The following is a 21,943-nucleotide window of genomic DNA, read 5'->3' as shown; positions in this document are numbered from 1 at the left end:
GTGACTTCAGACCAATCACCCTCCAGGGCCCCAGTCCTCTGATCTCTAAGATGGGCTAACAACACCTTTCCTCACCCCACTGAACTCTTGTCAGACAAAGGAGGCAGAAAGGTCTTTGATAGTGTTTTGAAACAGAGAATACAGCATAAGAGACCAGGCAGGTATCAACAGGGAGGTTGGGATTGGCCAGAGGGCCTGTACTCACAGCCAGATGAGCTGGTTAGATGAGCTGTGTGGCACTGTGCAGGTTTCTTAACCTCTCTGAGCCTTCTTCTGTAAAAAGGAAAGCGGAATAGCTTGCAGAGACATTGCCAAGATCCAGCAATGATTAAAGAACCAGTGGGAAACGCTCAGGCTGGCCCAGAGTAGGAAGTGGTAAACCTGAGCTATTGTGCCTGGTGAGGAAACAGCAGGGGACGGCAGGGAAGTTGAGCCAGTTCTGGCTCAGGGTAGGATTCTGGCAGTCTCAGGGTGCGTGTGGGAGGTGTTCAGGGGAGAGTGAGAGCAGTTAGCATGGTGGAAAAAGTAATACACCCAGCAGTCAGGAGTTCAGCCTGCTGTGTGAACTTGGGCACTTCCGTGCTCCCACTGGACCTTGGTGTCATCTGTAAAATGAGGGGTTAGGACCAGAGAACTAAGTCCCTTTCTGCTCTGACTGTCCAGATTTTTGCATTGATATGAATCAAGGCGTTTACCAAACACAGCAGCTTGTGAGGGGAACAGAAAACAGCCCTGAGCCTTCCCAGGTGGCCTGGGGTTGCCACTGACTAAGGGGAGGGCGCCACCTGGTGGCCAGTCCAGTGTAGAGCATCAGTCAAATTCTCTCCCCTTAGTATAAGTGGCAACCCACTTCAGAATTCTTGCCTGGGAAAGAAACCCCATGGACAGAGGAGCCTGGTGTGCTACATTTCATCCGGTCGCAAAGAGTCGGACACGACAGAGTGACTTCACTTTCACTTTCAAGCAGTGATCCCAGAGTCCCAGGGCACACTTTTTCTAACTTCCTTTGGAAGTTGAGGGGAGCAGAGAGGGGACCCAGAAAGTTCACAGAGCTAGGAGTCCTGGGCATGAGGTTAACTCCAGAGGGATGTTGTTGTCATTGTTGTTCAGTCACTTCCAACTCTTTGCAACCCCGTGGACTGCAGCATGCCAGGCTCTTCTGTCCTCCACTATCTCCTGAGATTTGCTCAGATTTGTGTCCATAGGCTTCCCTGATAGCTCAGTTGGTAAAGAATCTGCCTGCAATGCAGGAGATCCCGGTTCGATTCCGGGTCAGGAAAATCCTCTGGAGAAGGGATAGGCTACTCACTCCAGTATGCTTGGGCTTCCCCTGTGGCTCAGCTGGTAGAGAATCCGCCTGCAATGTGGGAGGCCTGGGTTCGATCCCTGGGTTGGGAAGATCCCCTGGAGAAGGGAAAGAGTACCCATTCCAGGATGCTGGCCTGGAGAATTCCATGGACTATACAGGGTCGCAAAGAGTCGGACACGACTGAGTGATTTTCACTCACAGGTCCATTGAGTCTATCCAACCATCCAATCCTGTTGCCCGCCTTCTCCTTTGCATGCAGTCTTTCCCAGCATCAGGGTATTTTCCAGTGAGTCAGCTCTTCACATCAGGTGACCAAAGTACTGGAGCTTCAGCCTCAGCATCAGTCCTTCCAATGAATATTCGGGACTGACTTCCCTTAGGACTGATTGATCTCCTTGCAGTCCAAGGGACTCTCAAGAGTCTTCTCCAGCACCACAATTCAAAAGCATCCAACAAAGGACATTAGGGTTTTGCAGCCCAAGATCCTCTAAAGGCACCTTGGGGTAGGGATCTGTATTTTCCTACTATGTGGAGTGTAAGATGCATCACATATATATTTTTTTTTCTTCTGTTTCTTTGGATGGGAGCTACTGAACAAAACATAATCTTCTATTGGTAACAACATCCTTCTATCACTATTGCTCTGGGCTAACAGAATGCAGGGGGCTGTTTCCCCTTAAACACCCTAGACTATTGGGATCCTGAGTTTTTCTAACAGCTCTTACTACTCTTCCATCTCCACCACACAGCTAGTATTCTACTCTCTCTGGTAGAGGTCGCATGATATAGGGAGGGGTCAGACTGATATGGCTTCACATTCCAGCTCATCATAAGGTAAGCTATTTAACGTCCAGCACGTAGTAGGTGTTTAACAAATAAACGCTACCATTTCTACAGGTCATCCTGACCACTTTTCTTTTTTCATGTTCAGTTTTGGAAATATTCCTAGATAGAAACAGGAATAGTATGCATTTGAAGATGATATGAGCAACCACAAGGAAAACACCCTTACCATTGGAGATGGCAAGGCCTCCTTGGACTGTGGGCTCAGCCAAGTTTCAGTTTCACCTAGTTGAGCTAAACCCTGGTAGGCAAGCTGAGGTCTCTTACACCTCATTCTTTCCGGCGGTGCTGAGCTTCATCAGATGATTTCATTTCAGGCAGTTGCTTGCTGACATAGCCGAGCCTGACCCCTGCCCCTTGGCGGCCCTGGCTGTCCTTGGGGCCCTCCGACTCCTGCCGCCCCGTGTCTCCTGAGCAGGATGCTCAGAGGGGTCTGGCTGGGCACAGGTATGCTACCTCTGCGCCCTTAGCAGAGTCCAGCCTTGCTGGTGGCCGTGAGCTCTCGTGAAGTCTCATTAGCCACCTTGGCTGCATTAAGCTCATCACACTTTGTAAGCCTCACTGGCTTCTCCAAGACCTCAGAGCTCATTACACCTGGCTCCTTCATCAGAACTCGGGTGCTCCGAGGCTTCCTCACAGATCCTAGGATTTCAGCAGTGGAAGGACTGCTTTCCACCCCTGTCTGGGTCTGAACTCTGAAATTCCCAGCTCCTAGAGGGCAGAATCCATTTCCAGATTCCCCCTGGCTCCCAGTAGACACACAAACATCTTCTTGGTCACATTTCCTTGTTTAATGATAGCAGGTTTGGTGACTCCAGAGTACAAGCTCCTCAGTCCAGCGTGTGAGGCTTTCTATACCGGACTGGACTTGCCCTCACTCCTGTCTCCTGTCTTCCATTTCCCTCAAGGGCCTACAGAGGAGACTTTTTTCCAGGAAGCCCCCTTGATTTTCAGAAAGCCCTTTCCTTCCTGACCTTTCTCCCGTACTCTGAATCATATAGATACAGCAGGCTACACATGGAGTTGGTAGATGTTTTGCTATGCCTACAGATATGCCCATAGTCACAGATTCAGGAATGTGTGTGTATATAAACATGTGTGTATACATACACACACACACACACACACACACACACACATGCAGTGTATACAGTCTGAATCCCTCTGTATTCACAGGGAGATGGCTCCAAGATCCCCAAAGATACCAAAATTCATGGATGCTCAGGTCCCTTATATGAAATGGCATGGTACAGTCGGCCCTTTGTAACCTCTATTTGGAACTTGTGGATACGGAGGGCCAACTGTATACATACGATATATAAATATGCACACCCACCCACACATATATATTCATATAATATGCATACGTATATATACATATCTGCTATTTCTAAACTGATAGGAACACCCTTCTATGTAATTACATATTTCACAATGTTGACATAAGTGTAATACTGTTAAAATCAGTCCCCTGCTATTTGACATATTTGAGAGTTCTTCACTGTTCTAAACAATGCTCCCATGAAATACTAGCTTAACCAGTTAGTAGGCAGCCAGGCACGCTGGACTCTGGGGTCAGACAGACCTGTGTTTGACTTATCCCCACCTACCACTCTCTGCTGACCTGGGACAAGCCCTTTCACCTTTTAAAATTTCCATTTCCTTATCTATCAAATAGACTAATAGAATGTAAAGAACTTAATATTGGGCCTGGCAGATAGTAACTGCTCAGGTCAGAAACTGCAGCAATCTGGGAGACAGAGGAGGACTCACTGTCCCCCTGCCGTGTCATTCTGTACACTCCTACTTTGTAGTGTGTGACAAAAACCCTCGGAGGTGACAGGTGACAGCCCGCTACAGCAGTTAAGTGCTGCCTTAATTTAAGAATGTATTACTGCTTCTGTTTTTATTTCTCTTACTGTTTTCTACAGGTTTTAGGATGATGTAACAAACTATACAAAGGGAGAGTAAATGCATTTGAGAGCACTTAAAAAAAAAACACCTGCTTTACTATTTTACAGTTTTGGTGAAAATGACTCATGCTTATTCTAAATAATGTAGACAACACCAAAAAAGCACAAAGAAGAAAATAAAATTCCAGATCCCACCAACCAGGAGGGAGCATGGTTGGCACGCTGGCTGTGATCTTCTTTTCCTTGCTAGCCCTTGGCCCCAGGGCAAGCCAGGGCCAGCATCTGCTTTTTAACGTCTGTTGACCTTCAGCAGACTGACTCGTTAACAGAGGCGTACTCCGGCTCTGTCCCTCTCAGCCAGCCTCTGACAGTTTCATTAACCCCATTAAATCATGCAGGTGCCGTTACACCTTCTGGGCTTGTTAATCTCTGTTCAGCTCTGGTAAGTTAGAACCTGGCTGGAAAGTTGGATGTGCCTTGTTAACCTCCATTAAACCCTATTAAATTTCCTAACTAGAGTCTGAGTGACTTCGAGGAATCCCTCATTAAAGTGGAGTGGGTCCAGTTGATCAGGACAAGGGGAACTGCTGCAGCCAGCTGCACAGCTGCCGAGCGTGGTGCTCCTGAGTTCTTCGGTGGTGGAGCTGACGAGTGTCCCTCAGCTGGACAATCCCCAGACTCACTCCTAGGAGTGCCTCCAGCTCTTGTTACTTGGACAGTTCCTAGACCTCTCCGGGCCTATGTTTCCTTCTCTATAGACTGGAGTTAATAACAGTTCCTACTTGATGTGACTGTAGTGAGACTGGATACACCAGTGCATGTAAAATTAGGAACAGGTTGTCTGGTGTGTACACTGCCTGCGTATGCTCAGTCACTTCAGTCGTGTCCGACTCTTTGTGACCCCATGGACTGTAGCCCTCCAGGCTCTTCTGTCCATGGGATTTCTCAGGCAAGACACTGAAGTGGGTTGCCATTTCCTTCTCCAGGAGATCTTCCTGACCCAGGGATTGAACCCACATCTCCTCCGTCTCCTGCATTGCAGGTTCTTTACCTTCTGAGTCACCTGGGAAGCCCTGCACACTGCACTCAATGGCTATTATTATATCCAGATGCAGAAGATCCTTACAAACTAAAGAACTGTTAAGTAAATGGAAGATTCAATTCCAGACATTTTTTGTCTTCCTACATGCTAGGCACTGCAGATTATTTTCATTCTGTTTTTTGTTTTTTCTCCAGAGGGAAGAGCATCTATTCCAATGATTCATCTTCAAAGTGTCTTCGCTGTGCACGTCACTGTATTTGCTCAGCTCTGATCCTTCTGAGCTGCTTGAGGCTGACGGTAGCTTCTTTGTCTCCCTGGGCCTTAGACGGTTGGACTCAGGGCCATCTGCATCTGGATGCACAAATTCCCCAGGGGATTTTTCCTGGGCTGCCCTGGCAAAGAGTTTCATTAAGTAGGTCTTACTGGAAATTTCTAACCAGTATTCCTGATGAGTTTGAAGTAGCTGAATTGAGAAACCGCTGGACCAGTTTTGTACTTCTCAACTCTAATAAGCTTGAGTCTTAGTTGGGGAAATTAAAAAACTCATATTCCTGGAATTCGGCCCCTGAGCTTTCCACACTGAGAATCTGAGGGTGGGGCCCAGGAATTGGCATTGTAACAGTCTGATGGGGGTAGGAGGTGGCAAGTGCCACCCTTCCAAAAGGCTGGACCTCAGCTGATCTAATATTCAACATTCTAAAGGCCTGTTTTGAAAAAAGGATGTCTGGTTCCCAGTAGAACCTCCGTCCTAATGGTTCAGTAAGATGTGGGCTCATCCTTCCGTCATGACTGTCCATCACAACTGATGTCTGTGGATCCTCACATGAGATCGACTTCAGCAGGGGTTGGCCAGTTTAGGGGAAGCCTGGCAATAAAGTACCTCTCCTAGTTTCAGTGTGTGAGGGGTCAGAGGCAGCCCTCAGCAGTTTCATGTGAAAGGGAGGGCACAGACAGAAGTGGAAGGAACTACTTATGTTATATCTCAGATCAAGAGACCGCATGGTAGAAGACTGGACGTTCCTTTGCTTTCTGAAGGAACGTGACTGAAAAATGGCATGCTTCAGCAACAACCTATCACTGACCCTGAAGGCTCCAGGTGACAAGACTTCCCACTCTCCTTGCCACCTAGGATGCTGAGAAATCCACCTCCACACTATTTGCACGGGAGTAGAATGGGAGAGGGTGAGGGTGCTGAGGGGGGGAACTGTACTTTAAAGATTTCTGTTAAAAATTTCAGAGTTTGCACGCCCATGTGGCGAAAATAGGCTAGCTTCCCTGGTGGCTCAGATGGTAAAGAATCCACCTGCAATGCAGGAGACCTGGGTTCAATCCCTGGGTCGGGAAGATCCCCTGGAGGAAGATGTGGCAACCACTCCAGTATTCTTACCTGGAGAATCCCCATGGACAGAGGAAGCTGGTAGGCTATGGTCCATGGGGTCGCAGAGAGTCGGACACGACTGAACGACTCAACACAATGTGTAACACACAGTGGTGGCTGCCCTTAGAAGGGACCTGGATTTTCCAGTTTGCAACTCCCTCTGCCCCCCCCCCCCCCCCCGCAGCAGGCATTTCAATTTGCAACCATCCATCCAGTAGATGGGTGGACAACTATACATGGATAACCGGAGACCAGAGTGAAGCTCTGGGGCCAGGGTACCTGCTACGCTGGGCAGCACTCAGGCTCGACTCCGGCTGATCAGCTGCAGTCAGTCTGCACAGGAGTGAGCAGGAGGGCAGGGTCAGACTTCTGTGACCTGCACTCACGCAGGGCGCACTGGGGGTGGAAGGGCAAACGGAGGGAAGACGGCTATCCCCAGTCACTGTCCTACACAGCTAGGGGCCGAATGCACAAGTGAAAGATCAGAGCTCCATGCGGGCATTCAAAGCGAACAACAGAGTGTGTCTCTTGTTTCTCATTTAGATCATTTATTAAGAGCAAAAGTCGGGCCATCCCATCTGTGTGATATTGCAACATGAAAAGTCATATACATACTAAGGAGACCCCACAGAATTGAGAGCCTTTCAACAGTACAGAGCCATAGATTACAAAATTAAAATACAAATGATCCCCCCAATTGGCAGGAAACATGTACAATGAAGAGGCCTGGAATGGAAGGGCACTTGCTTTTCGATAAGGCAGTTACAAAATGGAAAAAAAAAACAAACCCAAACCAACCCACACCCCTAAAACACTCTGATGGGCTGAACAGATAACAGACATGTGAAACAGGGATCCTGCACAAGCCTCTGCCATTGGCAAAGATATGTTCATTAAATGAAAGCCATTGAAGAGTTTGTGTTTGAAGATGCAAGCCATATGAAATGACTGTAGACATTCCTACTGTAAGAAAAGTCCCACCCTGCCTCTGGCTGGATTCCACCTCAAAAAATGGGATTGACTTTACCCTTCCTAACCATGAACTTGGAAAGAGTCTAATAAAATGAAAGGAATACAAAAGCACCCCTAGAGCACCACGCTTCCCAGGGCGTGGTCTTGAGCTCACCTGTCCTTCAGTTCAACTGTCTCTCTCGCTAACAGGGACGGGGGCAGCAAATGGCAGGGCCACAGAGCTGTGTCTGCTCAAGTCAGGGTCACCTGATTGACCCACCTGAAAGGCAAGTGCATTTCATGAGAACTTAGATTCTAGGACACCACCACATTTCCCACTAGGACTCTGGAACCTTGGTCTTAAATTATAGGCTCTTTCTGATCTCCCTTCCCATTCATTTTACAAAACTCAACTGACAGCCTTCCCAGTCAGGTCTCACAGCCTGGAGTTCTGCAGGTTGGTTCACAGTCCCTGAGAGCCAGGCTGGCCTGGCGGACCTCTGCTCAGGGGCAGGTCTCAAGGACCTGAGGGCAGCTCCCTTGCAGAATGGGTTCCAGCTACGCTGTGAGTTGTGAAGTGAACGAGCGCTAAGTGGGTCTAGATGATGCCAGAGCATTCAGGCAAGTCTTTTTGAATCTTGGTTTCCCCATCTCTAAAAATCAATGACTGGGCAATGGCAACCTTTAAGGAGTTTCCAGCTTGAAAACATGGCACCTCTCTGACACTGAGACATGTGGTTCCCCCAAGTTCCTAAGCTTTGCTTTCTCCATAAAAGCAGTGTGTGCAGTACTTGCAGGAATCTTAAGTTATAAGCCCTTAGGGGCTCTTTAACCTTTCAACTCCAGGACAGGATGATCATAGTTTACAATCTTCCAGCTAAAACTTTTCCTAAGTTTTGTGAGGCAAACACAAAACTAAGGCCTCTTCTGTCCTAAGGTATTTTTTAGCAGTTCTGGAAGCACTCTCTTCTCCCCTGACCTCCTCCATCAGCTTTAGCAAGACTGAGGGAGTATAACTGGGGTTTCCTCAACATCTTCAATAAGGAACTAAATGGACTAATGATACTTAGAGGGAAGAACAGTCGGGACACCAAAGTATCTGTTTGCTAGCTGCTCCTTCCCCAAAGACAATACTATACCCTGGGATGGTGCCAGCGATTAGTCCTTGGCTAACTTACGTGGCCCCCATTAGGCAGAGACTAAGATGGAAATTACTGAGAACACAGAAAAGCCAGAGGTTTACGAAGATAGGACAGGCTTCCCCAGGAGGTAGTGAGTTCTCTGTCCTCGGAGGTGTTTAAGCCCAGACTGCTCAAACCTTGGTGGGACGGTTGTAGGCAGAATGTCAGCACCTATGGGAGACTGGACTGGATGACTTAGAGGTCCTTTCCCAACTTTTGGATCTTGTCGCTGTAATGACAGAGTCCTCAGATGATTTCCGTGCAGTAACAGCTCTGGGATCCGTGGTTGGGCTCCTGAGTAAGTTCCCACTCTGGCTTTCTCCTTCCTACCATGCAGGTGCCCTCCAGGATGTTAACAAAAAGTTCCCACTAAATAAACAGCTGAAATGCCAAGGTTAGATGCAACATTCCAGCTGCAAGCAGTTATTCATATCTGCTCTCTGGAAGACTAGCTGTGACTATTTAGCTATGACAGGAACATCTAGCAACTTGGCGGCTGCATCACATACATGAAATTCCTCTTCCTTTTACACCCCTGGTCTTGAATCCTTTGGTTGCAATCTCTCAAGGGATTTGGCTATGATCTTTTTCACATGCTGTTGCCAACCTAAGAGTCTGTTCACTGAAATAAAGTCTGTCCATTTGTTTTTTAAAAACCTTAAAAGGAAGCAACACGGATGGCAAGATGTTGACAATTCCATGTGACACTCTTCAGGGCACAGGAAAGAACGAAGCAGGCTGGAACTGAGGCAGGAGCCGTGCTCTTTAAGAAGACAAAGCCAGTTCTGGATTGCATATTCCAGTTTTGCCCAGGAGCACCAAGAGGAGAGAAGGCAATGCTGCGACGTGACAGGTAGAGAGAAGCATGAGTCCTTGACGGGTGGCAGAGAAATGCAGGCAGCCACGATGAGCGCTGCGCTCCCCAAGCCCCACTGCTCCCCACAGCCAGACCTGGTTGCTTTGGAGGGTCGGCCACCTCTAACAGGTAGACGTCTCCTGCTCCAGATCAAACCATGGGAAACTGCAGAAGAGGCTAAGGCAAGTGGCTTAGTGGTCTGATGAAATAGATTTCTGCACACAAGAAAAATACAAGCTCAGAGAGTTTTGTCTTTTCTCTCATCTAAGATGCTTTCGAAGGTTGAAAAGACACCCACAACTTCCACGCTCCAAAGGCCCTCTCCTTAGAGGAAAGCTGGCACAGGATTTGAGGGCGCACAGCATCTGGCTGAGGGGGAAACTTCCCAGGCTTCATGTGGGAACGAAAGCACTCTCACAGCCACTCTTGAACAGATGGGACCTAATACCACAGCTTCTTGTACAGAAGTGCATTGCTGTCTCTTAACTGGGAACACAGATCTGCTGTTGAAGAAACAGTGACATGACCTACACGTCCACAATTCTGGTTCAAACATCAGAAAAATACACTTTTTTTTCCTCAAGGAGTTGTGGACATTTCCAGAGAGCAGGTTCCCAATGTCTTAAGCCTATCTGCCCCCTAACTCCAGCCTGACGAGAAAACACTTTCTTGGATAAAAGGGGGCTTGGTGTTTGATGCCTTCAAAGCCATTCTAACTCAGCTCCTCAGGGGGGGAAAAAAAACCTACTTTAGAGCCTTCTTGATGCCCACACATCAAGAGCCTTCAGCTGTGAGTAGTGAGACTCTTTAAACACCTATTGAATCTGCACAACTGAAAACACGCACAGAGCACCCTGATGTGCCATCCATGGCCAGGTGTATGAAAATAAAATCCACTCAGTCTCAAGTATGCTCTATGTACATTCATTTATACATATCTTAAAAGGCTGCAATCTGCTAGACAGGCGTGGTGAACACTGGTGAAAGCTGGGCTGCAGCTGAACACACGGTGCTTTACTGAGGGACAGCGTTGGCCCTAGCCCTGCCCACAGAAAGCACGCTCTGTGGAACTGACACCTTTGGCCACTACCACCCGGCTGGGTGTGTATGTGTTGGGGGTTGTTCTGACTTCTCTGTGTGGATGCTCAGATTAAGTCATCTATGAGACACTAAAACACTCTGCCAGGCTATGCTGTCCAGTGCTGCTTCTATTTTTTAAGGCTTAAGGAAGAACTCAGAATGAAAACTGAGTTAGAAAGCAGTACCTTTGACCACAACTTTTGTCAAGGTGGTCAGAAATTAGAATTCAAGTCCTTTCTTCTCTTTTCTTCCCACTCCCTGTCCACATCCTCTGCCCTCCAATACACTGACTAGAAAATTTTGCAAAAGCATACTTTTGGATATAAAGCTTTGTTTTCAAAGGATACTTTGGCTCTGATATAATTAGATAGAGGAATCTGAGGTTTTGAACATAAAAAAAAAAATCAGGTAATTATTAATACTTAAAAAAAAAAAAAAAAAAAAACCACTTTAGCAACCTTCCCCCTAAAAGAGAGGCAAATTGCTCACAAAAATGAACATCAGATGGCACTGACCTGTGTTGCTCAAACCCATGATTTGTTGCTGACCCCCAAGGAGGCCAAAGCTGGTCAGACTTTCTATCCCAGAGCTGGACTTCGGAGCAGAAACCACCTGGTCCTTGGCAGCTTCCTTGTGGTTGTGAATTAAGGATTAGTATTTCTGAAAACAAGAGCCCCAAACCACTAAATATCTCCATGTGTCAAAGCATTTCTGGCCCAGGAGAATGACTGAAGTCCCAGTACATCACTTCACCCTGAAGTATGAAGCGTGGAGGGGTGCACAACGGGCCACGGCTCCCAGGAGGGACTCTGCATCAGGGTTTCTGGCACCTCCACAAATATAGCTTGGCACAGGAGTCTGCCCCGGAGTCCCGGTCTAACCTGAAACCTCCTGCTGGTGCATCAGGACTTCCTCACGCTCTAGAAGTGACGTGGCGAGCAACAGGAACAGCAGAGGCCTCGATACCAAGAGGTGGGAAGCCCAAGACTGGCTCCGCTAGTTACAGTTGGATGTGCCAGTAAACCTTGCCTGAGTGCCTACTGTGTGCACAGCACAGAGCCGGTGAGGGGCCGGGCTCAAATGATTTGCTGATAAGCGACAAAGGGTGGTGTCTATGTCCCTGGCAGACGTCTGCTCATGCACCTCTCTGCCAGCCGTACCTTGCTGCTGGTCCAGGGCTATACCTCACAAGCAGTCGCGTGGAACTACAAGGTGACTACCAAAATATCTGTCATCCCACATGTCCAGCAGAATTGACTTAATGCTCTGTAGAATGCGGTAATGCATTGTTTTCCTTTCATTCTTTTTCCGATCTTGTGATTTTTTTAGTCCGGTAGTTGCCTTAAAAGAAAGTCTGTGTATAAACATGCTGAATCATGAGAATATAATCCTCCTGCCCGAAAAGATTTACAGTATTCATTATTCAAACTTTTTTATTTACAATAAAATTTAACAGTCTTTATGGGCTTAAATGTAGCAGATGTCACCTGTGCGTTAAGTATTATACTTCATTCCTTGAAGGTGTGCTTCGTCATCACTCAAGCTGCTTGCCACTCTCTGACTTCTGGTCCAGTCTACTCTTGTTACTCTTCACCATGTAGATGAAGTAAGCAAGGGTCTCCTTTTCATTCACAGGTATGTTCCTGAAGTGTCGGCTGACAGTCTATACGGGAGGGAAAAACAGAGCCCAAGAAAGCATGTTAATAAACCAGGGCCGTGGATTCTCAGTTGTGTAAAAGGGAAACAGCAAGCTGCTTCCAGAGCTGGGAGGGAGTTATGATTACTGCACAGCTCCCCGCAGTGCTCCAGAATAGAGAATGTGAATGCCCTTCTTTCCCAGGCTTAGGGGATTTGGTTTCCAGGCTTCCAAAAGCAACATTTTAACTCACAGCACTCCCAAGATGCAGTCCTATTTCAGGGGCAGATAGCCTATCCATCACAGCATAGTCTCAAGGTCATCTCCATGGAGGAGGACACTGGGACTGCTCTGGGTGACCAGCTGCTACCATAACCTCTCAGGCCTTGGAACTGCGCCGAAAAGTGTCTTTTTAAAATTGTGTCAAATAAACAGCCAACTGAACAGATGTAAGGGTCTGACCCAAAAAATCATCTAAATAGTATGTAACTGCTTCTTGAAAGACATCAGATTTGAAGGAAAATTCATCATATATTATGTATTCCCAATACTTTGATCTATTTCAAGTCCTGAGAATGCAGTCTCCGCTTGCCCCATCTCATTCCATCCTTCCCACCAGGGGTGGACACTGGTTTTGAAGTATGAAAGGCTTATGTACTTCTATGTTTTATCTGGATGCTAGCGAAGGAGAGGTTTAAGAAAAAATGATGGATCAGCAAGAAAGCTCTCAAGTAAAGATCAAAAACGAACAGGGATGTGAGCCCATAAGGAAATCTCTGAATGGACCAAGGGCTCTAGGACAGATAAAAAGGGAGTCAGAGAATGAAAACTACAGAGTGGTTGTCTCTGAGTGGTTGGATTGTATTTTCCATCATTTCCAAATTTTCTATAAAAGAGAGAAAAATACATTTAGAAAATAAGGATGAGAGGATGCTCACATACATACCAATAGGACAGAAGCATCAAGGCAGGCTGTTAGTATATTAAAATAATGGCCAATGGAGCACCCCAACCCCATCCCACGCCCTGAACTAGATAAGGACTCAGGGCTCGAGAAAACATTCTTGGGTTCCATTCATTATAATAAACACTTCTATTACCAATACCAGAGTAGAAAAAAATCAAGGAAAGAAAACAAAGAAAGAAAAATAGCTCCTACAGAATATGAGTGAAGGTTTAGGGATGATTAATCAGACACACCTCATGTACAGAATGGAACATATCTGGAAAGAATCTTGCAAAACAAGATTCAAACAAACAAGCAAACAAAAGAACTCTCAGGACTTAGAATCAGAAGTCGTGAGATTCCAAGCTACCAACTTGCTATGTGATTTTAAGCAAGTCCTTTCTTTTTCTCTGCGCCCTGGTTTCTTTTATGGAAATCAGGCCTTTCTAGGTCTAAAGCTGGGGGATTCTAAATTGTGCAAAAGAGAGAAGAGGAAGTTGCTTCTAGAGGTATGGAGGGGTTCATACACAGGAAGAATCGAGGTCACAGTCAGCAGCACAGTGCTGGAGCTCCCTCTTTAGAAGGCAAGTTTGTCTACCTACTTCTGCTAACTGGGCCTTATTGAAGCCTGGTCTGGTCTGCAATTTGTAGTGTCGTTTATAACGTCGGAGAGTGTTCACCTGCAGCTGGAACAGATCAACCTAGAGAGAAGAGGAGAAACACATTATCCATCACCTGACCAGCCACGACTCATCAAATGCCCCCATGTGCCTAGCACTATGCTAGGTAGGGGTGGGGAGGGAGAGGACTACAGACAAGTCTTAGAAATGGCCCACTGAGGACTAATTACTGGCTGGGAGGACAGAAACAACAGTGGAAGCAGAATTCTGGCCAGGGAGGGGTGGTCCTAGAAGGCTGATGGAGGTGGTGAAGCTTATGCTAAGGACAGGCAGCGTTTTGAAAGGGAGCAAGGAACAGAGAGTAGGGAATTATAAAGAAGGCCATGAGCTCAGAAAGTCAGGGGAGAAACACACGGGCTAGGAGATCAGAGGCACTTATGGTGGGTTTAAAGGGTGAGACTGGGTGGTAGCATGTCTTGACAAGCAGAAGTAGTGATCCTGGTTTGGGGAGGGGGGTGCTATCCCCAGAAGATGAATCTGTGGTGGTTTGTAGGAAGACTGACTGGGGTGCGGGGGGATGACAGAGGGAGCTGCTGCAGTGATGATCCAGAAATGTGATGGGAAAGCAGGGGTGCTGATGCTGGAGGGGGCAGCAGGCAAGGAGAGAAAAGGGAAAAAGCAGACAGACATCTAGAGGACAGGTCAGAGCTCGGCCCAGAGTGGACAGAGGGACGTGAAGGAGGACAGCAGGACGTACTAGTGTTCTCAGATAGTTCTCCCCTAGGCCTAGCCGTCAGGTATAAGGATCTTTAACCGCCCCCCGCCCAGAGAAAGCTCAAAGCTACTGTAGCAGATGTACAAATCGGCAGGCTAGGGTCTGGGTCTCTGCAGATGACTGGGTAACAGAGGGGAAAGGACTCTCCTTTTATTTTTCTCTAATAAAGGAAGAGAGTAAAGCTGCACAGTCATGAAATAGTGAAGGCCCGGAAAGTTGGGCTGCCTTTACCTGCCTCTAAAAGAGATGTTCTTGCTTCAGGCAGGTGGAGAGCACTTAAAAACAAAATGAATGATCAATATGAGGGACCAAAGTCCTTCATTCTTTTCAAACATTCCTCAAATCTTTTTCTTTTTGTGAAAAGCATTTTGATAGTGAATACATCCATTCCTTCGTAAAATAATAATGCTAAAAGCATTAGAAAGATACTGTAAACCAGTGATAGAAAAGGGGACACAGAGAGGAGCAGGGGGAAAGGGCCATATTTTCAAAGATTTTCCTCCGCATCTGCAGACAAAGGCCCGCCTACTCTTTCTATTCCTACACAGTCATTTTCACCCTGAGTGCTAACAGGCGGTTGCCTTATGAAATATTCATGTGTCAAATATTCAATGTACATTATAAATGGTTCTTCTTTTGCTGAGTCTTAAGTGAAAACAATTTAGACAGAAAGAAAATTCGATATTCATTCTTGTTAACCTTGCTTAATAGACACTGGCACTTTGACGGGATGGTGACCTTCTGGTTTGAGAAGCGATGGTTCTCAGCAGGACAATTCTGCCCCCAGAGGACACCTGCAATGTCTGGAGACCCTGGGAGTGGTGGCATGCCTGGCACCTGGTGGGTAGAGGCGAGGGATGCTGCTGAACATCCTATGAGGCACAGGACAGCCACCACCACAAAGAATTATCTGGCTCCAAATGTCAACAGTGCTACTGTTGAGAAACTCTGTGCCAGTGTAACTGACCTTGGAACAGATCTTTGGGAATAAGCCTGGACCAGGAATCAGAGAATGATAGAAAATCCGAGCTGGTGGGACCTGACAATTTACACCTTCATTTTGCAGACCAGGAAACAAAGCGGAAGTGACTTCCCCAATCCATACACACTCAGTCTCCATCTTTAAGAGCAAAACCAAAGTTCTGAAAAACTCGGCATTGTGGTTGTATTTAAGTACTTTTCAGGGGCTTCTTGAAGAAAGGCAGCACAGATACTGAAGAGGGCACTGGATTGGGGCCCCCAAACGGAGTGTGTGACCTTGAGTGTCTGTGCCTGTCAGTAAAATGGTGGGGCAGTTAGACCAGTTGATTTCTAAGCTTTCAGCCCTCAGGTTCCATATTACTATGATGCTATGATTCACTTTTCAAATACACCACAGCAACACAAAGGCGACTAAAGTCACTTCTTAGACCAGGCCAGAGGTAAGGATCAGGTCAGAATTCATTCTCCCAGTTTTCTCAAGGTTAAGTTTTGGACTTTTACCTCAGGAATGTCAGTGTCATGCTCAGGAGAATCTCCGCCATCGTCACTTGTCTTCCTCTTCCTTTTATTTCGTACACTCTGGATGAAATTTTTGTGAAAATCGCAAATATACAGATGCCTTACCTGATGGGAAGCAAATTAAAGTCAGAGTTGCCAATCCCATGGAAACAGCAACAGGTATCTGTCAAACTATTGGCCTTTTCTCCTTTGTGAGGCATTGGAGAGACCACAGGAAGAAACAGATACAAGCCATCATTTCCTCAAAGAGAACACTAATATCACACCGGGCAGTTCATTATAAATCAAGTGCCCCCTGGATGATAAACACAACACATGTGACAGACACAGCAAAGGGCAGGGCTCCTGCAGCTGAGGTAACTGGAGTGGAAGTCCCTGACCAGAAGAAGACTGCAGGGAGATAGGAAGCATTCTGGATGGGACAGCCAAGATTGAAGTTTCAAAGGAGGCTGACAGAAGGTGTGAGTGAGGAGGCCCTGAGGAGACTGTATCACTTAGGTGAAAGTGACTGCCTGTGTAGGAGCATCAGGAGAAATTCAGGGTTTGGGACATGAGAACAGCTTAGACTTTCCTTCAAACAAGACAGAATTCCCCTGCGACATGACATCTTCAGACCTGTAGGAGTGAGTAACTTACATGGGGCTGGAATGCACTGCCCCTGGGAGCAGGAAAGCGGGCACTGTGGTAATGATAGGATAACAGGCCATCCTATTTTAACATTGACAATAGCAACTACTATACCATGACAACCCTCTGAAAAACTATTTCTATGTATCAATTTATAATTCTTGCATCAGCACTCATGTAATCCACAAAGAGAAGCAGAAAGAGGTGCAGAGATTCTCACAAGGTGAAACCACATAAAAGAAGCTGGATACCACTGCTGATTTTCTAATGGAGGCTGGAGGCATAATAGTAAGTGAAGGTGGAAGCAGCAGCTAAGATGTGAAGGACGTGTTTTTATTAAGAATATAAGTACCAGGGTTGAGATGGAGGAACCATTCAAGAACCTAACAAAATGAATGCCTGTGTAAATGACTTGGGGTTGTTGACACTGAACCAGATGTTACACAAATGTTCTTCAGAGACTTCTGAATTTGAGTTTATTCCTCAACTGCTTAAAGATAAAAGTAAGCTGATAGGAAACCAGCGTAATTAATTCAGGCCTTTCCATGGAGAAAATAATGGAAACTGTTTCTTATTCACATGAATCAGCACTTTCATGTGGTTAGATTAGTGAACCATGAGTAGTTTTACGTTTACATTGTGATAGTGTCTTGCAGACAGCAGGTATCCAATAAATGTTGCTGTACCAACACAGGCAGCCCCTTGCATCTAAAAGCAGCTTAGGCCAGTAAAAGCCACATTTACATATGGCTACAAATTCAAATGACTTTGCCAGATTCAACTCTGTCAAAGGACTTTCAGACACAGCACGTGTCACAGTCTCAAAGAATCCCATCCAGCTGATGCATAGACGACTGGACATGCTTTCATCAGGGAAGAAAGCACATTCACAACATATCCTACATCCCCCATGCTAGCTAGTTTCACATGTAAGACTAAGCTGTTCTTCAAATTCACAGACTGACAGACTTAGAAAAAGAACAGGCAGAGGCATGATTCCTAAAGCTGTGACTGGGAGATTTTCAGGTCAAGATGCTAGAATAATAGAATCCTAGATGGAAAAGAACTAAGCAATCACTAGTGCAAACCCCCCGGCTCCCATCTCATTTTCTAGAGATATAAACTGAAGCCACCTTAAGTGAGGAAATGACCTGGCCAAGGTCATCCAGACCGTCTAACCCCGGGCACGTGTCCTTCCTACTGCAACACCTTCCTTACGCTGCTCTCCACTTCCACTTTCCCCCAGAAAAAAGCAGATGTGTGTCAATTGGAGTGATGTTTGAAAGCATGTTATATCTTAATAAATCACAGAACACTGCCAATGCCTATACAGAAGGAGTTAAACTGCCTGAGTTGGATTTAAGGTGCTATTATTTTAAAAGGTTCTCTGCTAGACCCTTTTACAAGATAAATAGTCATTATTCTTCCTTAACCATTTTCAAGTACATATTGGTTTTCAGAATTTCAAAGCTCAGTGGCCTTTGGGGAGTTGGGGGTGGAGGAAGGAGGGTGATAGAAAAGGCTCTCTTTTTTTTTTTCCTGTTTCACTTTCTGCAACAGCTAAAAATTCTTGTAACACAGCAGTTACTTAGAATTGAATTCCTGCCTAAGCCTGTGAGAATGAAATAGAATCCCTTTCAGAAATAATGACTCTACAACACCACCTTGAAACAAACTATGAGTGAGTCTGCCTTGAAATCCTACTCCTTCAAAAGCATTACCTTTTGGGGACTCTAGTACTGGACTCAGGCTGCCTCTCTTCCAGTGTGTATCAAAGTCAACCTAGCCCTACACAGGTTTTCCAGAGGGGTCACCGGGAAAATGGAGTCCCAGATGCTGCAACACAACTGCTCAGAGGGTGGGCTTAAAGAACCGGGAATTTGTTTCTTAAGGACTGGAAAAAATATTAAGTAAAGACTTTCAACAATCTACACAGAAGGTGGGCAATGCTTCCATGAGGATGAATCCACTGCTGTTCTTGAATTGAGCATTTCACTTCCATATTGTCCCATTCCAGGCCACCACTGTGGCTAGCCAGTTATTTGCTCTCGGTTGAATTCCTTTCATTCACTGATAGAAACTTGTAGTGAGAAAGCCATCAATTCACCCCTAACCACTTAAAAATAGCATCTTTCCATTGGAGAGTTGCAAATATAATTGTTAGCTTAAAACAACAACTGGACGTGAGAGTAAGAGTGTAGAAGAAAGCGCATGGAAGATATTTTTAATTTTTTATTTATTGAAGACTTAATCAAGCCTTATGTGTGAGGCCAGGAAGTAAATCAGACAACAGATTCAAGAAATTAACCAGTCTCTTAGGTGCTGTGTGACTTTGGCACCCTCGCTTCCTATTTCTGGGTCTCAGTTTCCCTTGTAACATCAGAAGTGGAAAAAGTGGGTGTCCTTTCAGTTTAATGAGCAATCTCTGATTTCCCCCCAAAGTGGAGAAATTTTGGTCTTAAAAGAGAAGAGATGGTAACCACCTAATCTAGCTGGTCCACCTGAATATTAAATACCCCCCTAACTCATTTCCAATTCCTAATCACCTGGCAGCCACTTTAGGCTTACAGCAACAGATGTCAAACGAAAAAGTTCTTAATTGGTTGACAATAGACACACCTTCAGAATTTTTAGAATAGTTAACTACAGTAGTGAAATCGCATCGGAAAAGTTTTCTATTCAAATTTAAATTACCCACCCCACCGCTCCCCGGGCATTTCTAAAGAACTTAACTCTATAAAAGTAGGTTTTCTTCCTTCCAAATCACTTTGACCGCCTGAGCCACCTCCCAAGACCAGGTTCTGGCCTTATTTCTGCCACATCCTTGAAAATCCCATTTCCCCACAGCTGCCTGCTAAGCAGCGAGCTCGGCGACCCTGTGCAGAAGCTGAGGCCGCCGCAAACAGGAAAGGAGCTGCCACCTTTCCTTTTCTGAAGGAATAACAGGGATCCGAGAAGGAGGGAGAAGTTGGAGAAGAGCCGGGTCCCTTCATCACCTGCTCCTCCGTGGCCCAACCAAATGAACCCACCTCTTCCTGCTCCCCTGCCTACACCGATAAAACGCGCTAAAAACTGGTGTCAGATCTTGCCAGGCAGGATGGGTCCTCGGAGCAGACCCGCCACCAACCTCCCGGATTTGGGCAGAGTCCTAGTTAGAGCCCGTCAACGCCGAGCGGCCTTTGCAAGCCTGAGTCCAACTCATCAATTTGCAGATAAAGGGCGGCGAGGCCCAGGGCGGGGAGGGCCCCCGAGTCCCTCCCGCAGCCCGGGGCAGCGGCCCGAGAGCCGCCCGGCGCGGGGACCCAGCCGGGGGCGGGGGCGGACTCACGCTCTTGTCGATGTCCAGCTTGAGTTTCTTCTGCGAGATGCTCTTCTGGACTCTCTTGCTGAAGGAGGCGTTGCCCGCGGGCCGGACGCAGCGCTCGCCGTCCTCGATGAGGCAGCAGCTCTGGCCGTAGCCCGGGGCGGCGGCGGGGGCGGCGGGGGGCCCTTCGCGGCTGTCCTCCTCGGTGCTAAAGCCGTTCATCTCCTCGCCCCGGGCCGGCCCCTCTGGGGGAAGGTCCCCCGTAGGCCACTCCGCAGCCGCGCTCCCCGCGGGGCAGGTCGCCGAGGCCCCCGCGTTCGAGGGTCCCAGAGTCCGTCTCCAGCCGAGGCGCTGCCCGGCCCCGCGCCCGGGAGGCCCGGCTCCGCTCTGCCGCGCTCCGGCTCTTTCGGTTCCCGGCCCGCGTCTCCACCAAGCCCCTTCCTCCCTGCTCGCGGCCCCGGGGTCGTCTCCCGCGGCTTGCAGGGCCCCGCCGGGAGTCACCCTGAGGCGCCTTCTGCCGGGGGCCCTGAACCGTTACCCTTCGCCGGGGACGTCCAGGAGGGCGTCCCAGGAAGCACCAGCTCCCCGAGGACTCCGGGCCCGGGTTGCCAGAGGGTTCTGAGGGCCCCCGCCGGCTCCCGCCTTCTTTCGGCTGCCGGGCAAACTCGCCGCCGGGCAGCTCCCCCGGGGTGGCGCGGCCTCCCCGCGCGGGGCCCGGCCTCGAACCCGCGGCGCCCGGGCCCCGCGGCTCCTCCGGCCCGCCCCACCCCTGCAGCTGCTCGGCTGCGCCCCGAGTCCCGAGGCAGCCCCTTGGCCGCCCGGCCGCCGCCCGCCCAACGCTCCGCACCACAACAGTTCGCTCCCCCCGCCCTCCGCGGGACAGCGGAAGTCCCGCCTCCGAAAGCCCATTGGTAGCCTTTCCTCTGTGGGCGGGGCCTCCGCCGCCGCTGGCACGTCCCATTGGGCGCCATCGCCGCCAGTCCCCGGCGCCTGGCTACTTCCTGGACTCTGCTGGGATGGGTTCAAAGTAGAGAAAGTGGAAGAGGGAAGAGTTCCCTGGGTGAGGGAGACGAGCCGTTCCGCAGACTTTCCGGGCTCGGGGAGGGATGGCTAGCAGGGTCCCAGTTGGACGGAGGGCCCGACTCCGGGGACAGAGTATCACCTTCGGGGGACAGAAGTACAGTCGTGGGCGGAGGCGCAGAGGGACAGATACGCGGTGGAGCTTGTGAGGGGGGGACCTAAAGAGAGAGGTACTGTCATGACAGGTTCAGACTGGGTGAAACGGAAGGACCAGGGCCAGAGGACCCGCAGACCCGCGGGATAGAAACCGGATAGAAAGACAGTCATGGAGGGAAAGACAGAGGGACAATCGGGACAGATACGTGGAAAGACATGGAGAAGAGGTGATGGGGGTCTGATGGCGGGTCTTGTAAGGCGGTCAGAAGCTTAGGGGTGGCGGAGACTCCCCACTGTGGAGACTGGGATAGGCTTGGTCGGTGCGGAAGGGGAGAGGGACGGGGACCCGAGGGGCTTGGGTGACCCTTCAGCTGGGAAGAATCGGAAGTCAGGATTAGGTCTGGAGGGTGGACTGAGTGAACCGCGCGGGGAAGAGGAGGGGCTGCGGAGGAGATGCAGAAAAAGGCTGGGCCAATCTCGGCGTGGAGAAGGGTTTGCCGTATTTTGGGCCCTCCCTGGAGCTCTGTAAGCTGAGGCTTCTATTGCTTTAAGCCTCCGGGTTTACTCGCGAGGTGGCCGCGCCCTGCAGAGCCTGGGACTTGGGGTTCGGAGCCCAGAATGTCACGCACACCTCCAGGGCCGTAGGGAAATCTGCTCCAGCACGCCTAGTCGGGCCACCTCTCCACTGGGTGGCCTGGGGACAAATGAGGGCCAAAGGCCCAAAGGGACTAGTCCAGGGTCAGGCAGTCACGCAGTCTTTTAGGGCTGGGAGGCATTTTCACCAGGGGAGGGACATGAAGGGGACA

General features: G+C 48.4%; 1 protein-coding gene and 1 non-coding gene across 3 annotated transcripts; one reads left to right on the top strand and one right to left on the bottom strand.

Moving 5' to 3' along the window:
- Positions 1-1,208: 1,208 nt before the first annotated feature.
- On the top strand, positions 1,209-1,280 carry TRNAC-GCA (transfer RNA cysteine (anticodon GCA)). Its single transcript has one exon. It is a non-coding gene; the product is annotated as a tRNA-Cys (tRNA).
- A 5,731-nt stretch (positions 1,281-7,011) lies between these two features.
- On the bottom strand, positions 7,012-20,694 carry SAP30L (SAP30 like). Of its 2 annotated transcripts, XR_009694213.1 has the most exons (5): positions 19,986-20,694; positions 16,013-16,135; positions 13,738-13,836; positions 11,069-12,216; positions 7,012-9,976 (listed from the first exon to the last, which is right to left on the bottom strand). XR_009694213.1 is itself a non-coding variant. In XM_061151796.1 (4 exons), exons 1-4 carry the CDS (start codon positions 20,181-20,183, stop codon positions 12,088-12,090), a joined length of 549 nt encoding a protein of 182 aa, XP_061007779.1. In that variant the 5' UTR covers positions 20,184-20,694; the 3' UTR covers positions 7,012-12,087. The 2 variants fall into 2 exon arrangements, 1 of the variants encoding a protein (XP_061007779.1); XM_061151796.1 differs by having other exon boundaries at positions 7,012-12,216.
- Positions 20,695-21,943: the final 1,249 nt, after the last annotated feature.

Source organism: Dama dama, chromosome 9 (assembly GCF_033118175.1).
Source record: "Dama dama isolate Ldn47 chromosome 9, ASM3311817v1, whole genome shotgun sequence".
Classification (NCBI taxonomy): Eukaryota; Metazoa; Chordata; class Mammalia; order Artiodactyla; family Cervidae; genus Dama; species Dama dama.
This window is presented reverse-complemented; position numbering and strand designations above follow the sequence as displayed.